This window comes from Eurypyga helias, unplaced genomic scaffold (assembly GCF_000690775.1).
Source record: "Eurypyga helias isolate BGI_N326 unplaced genomic scaffold, ASM69077v1 scaffold21861, whole genome shotgun sequence".
Lineage (NCBI taxonomy): Eukaryota > Metazoa > Chordata > Aves > Eurypygiformes > Eurypygidae > Eurypyga > Eurypyga helias.
Genome location: NW_010233014.1, coordinates 1 through 2024, shown reverse-complemented (window position 1 = coordinate 2024; position 2024 = coordinate 1). Strand labels below are relative to the sequence as shown.

Here is a 2024-nt window from a genome sequence, read left to right as displayed (position 1 = left end):
CAGCGTAGGGTGATGGCGTTTGGTCTCCTGCGAGGGGTTTCGGGGCAGAACAGCTCCGTTTTGGGCAATTTATGGAGCCGGCAGGGGATTTAATCGGGGTCGTCTTTGTCCCCTCAGCTCATCCTCTTCGGGCTCAGCAACCAGATGGTGGTGACGTTCAAGGAGGAGAACACGGTCGCCTTCAAGCACCTCTTCCTGAAGGACTACGTGGACGGGGCGGAAGAGTCCTACGCCGTCTACACCCAACGCGACCTCTACGACCGCATGTTTTACGCCGTGGAGAAGGTGCGTTCCGCGGGCGGAGAGGGGCTCCCCGCTGTCGGAAGGGGCTCCGGGCCGCCTCCAGCTCCTGAGGGCATCTCCTTCTCCAGTATTTGGCCGTTCCCAACGAGACCATCGGGCGTTACGCCTACGTGCGAGGGGAGAGCGGAGGGAACCGGTCAGCCCTCATGCTCTGCCAGCAGTATTACCGTAAAGGACGCATCGACCCGGCCAACGACACCTTCAACATCGACCCCAAAATTGTCACAGGTGGGTTTGGGGGACGGTGGGGGCTGAGATTTCCTTCTCCCACAGCCACCCCTGGATCCTGGGGAGGTTTTTGGTCCTTGTTTTTGAGCTTGAGAGGGTCCGAGGGGTCTACGTGGGGCCTTGGGCGTCCCTGAAGGCGCTTCTCCCACCCCGCAGACTGCCTGGGAGTGGACCCCGAGGACCCCCAGCCTCTTCCCCCAGAGCTGGAGCGCAGCTACAAGAACTTCACCCTCAAATTTCACAAGTAACCGCCGCGAGTTTCACGAGTAAAACCTTCCCCACGGTCTGGGATGTCCCAGCGTTTGGGTGCTGGGGACATCCTGCGGGTGAGGGTGGAGCGGGGACCCCCAGCGTGGGGACTTCCTCGCGCCGAAGCCTGCTGTCGGCATGGAAAAGCCCCCTGTCCCCTCCCCCTTGGTTTTAAAAACCACTTGTGGGACAGAAACAAATCCACCCTCGTGCCGGGGGAGATGTGAAACCGATGAGGTTGCACAACCGAGCAGCTGCTTTCCGGCCCCGTCTCCGTCGGCCCCGTGGTGCCTCAACTGGCCTGCAACACCCACCTCGGGAGTTGTTTTCCCTTCCCCAAAATCCCTACGCTGCCTGTCGGCGGTGTCGTAACAGCCCGGGGCCCTGCCCCGCCGGGGCGGGCACGTTGGTGGGCGGCGGCAGCCCCGTCTTCTTGCCGGTGCGTGGCTGAAGGATGCCGAGAGCTGTAGCTGGTGGGACTGTTGCTTCCGGAGGGTCCAACCTCCCCCTCGAAGCAAAATTCAGCGATGCTGGGGCATGTTGGCAGTGGTTTGCTCCTCTGAAGCTGGAGACACCCTTTCCTGGGGCTGTAGGCACCCCCAGGGAGGGTGTTTACCCCCTCTGAAGCTGGAGACACCCTTTTCTGGGGCTCTAGGCACACCCAAGGAGGGTGTTTACCCCCTCACTGTCAGTTGTTTGACTCTTGGTGCTGTTTTTTGGGGGTTCAGAGGTGCCTGTGTGGGCTGAGACACACTGGAGAAGCCGCAGGAGGAGGATTAACGCGTGTCCCCTCCCGCAGACTCATCAACGTCACCATCCAGTTCAAGCTGAAAGCTATCAACATCCAGACCATCATCAACAACGAGATCCCCGACTGTTACACCTTCACCATCACCGTGAGTGCTCGGGGAGTGGGGTCCGGAGGGCCGGCAACGGCCCTCACGGGCACGTGGGACCAGGCACCGGCAACGTCACGACAGCGAGGAGCTGCCGGATGGGTTTATGGGTGGTGAGGGTCCCCCTTTTCTCCCCAGATCACGTTTGACAACAAGGCGCACAGCGGCCGGGTGAAAATCCACCTCCACAACCAGGCTGACATCAAGGAGTGCAAAGATCCCAGCGTTTTCGGCCGAGGTGCGACCCGCGAGCGCGTGACCGAGGTGGCATCCGTCCCCAGCGCGTGCCCAAGGGCTGCGGGGGGGTGGGCTCCGGGCGCTCCCGAGCGGCTGTCCTGCTCCCGATGG

General features: G+C 62.0%; 1 protein-coding gene across 1 annotated transcript; it reads left to right on the top strand.

The window, feature by feature from the left end:
* Positions 1 to 117: 117 nt before the first annotated feature.
* On the top strand, positions 118 to 1914 carry LOC104517061 (mucolipin-1-like; the record flags this gene model as incomplete). The annotated part of the gene is made up of 5 exons (XM_010161606.1): positions 118 to 285; positions 372 to 531; positions 688 to 775; positions 1580 to 1676; positions 1815 to 1914. Coding segments are annotated over 5 exons (613 nt in total), but the record flags the coding sequence as incomplete, so codon positions are not given.
* Between the last annotated feature and the right edge of the window lie 110 nt (positions 1915 to 2024).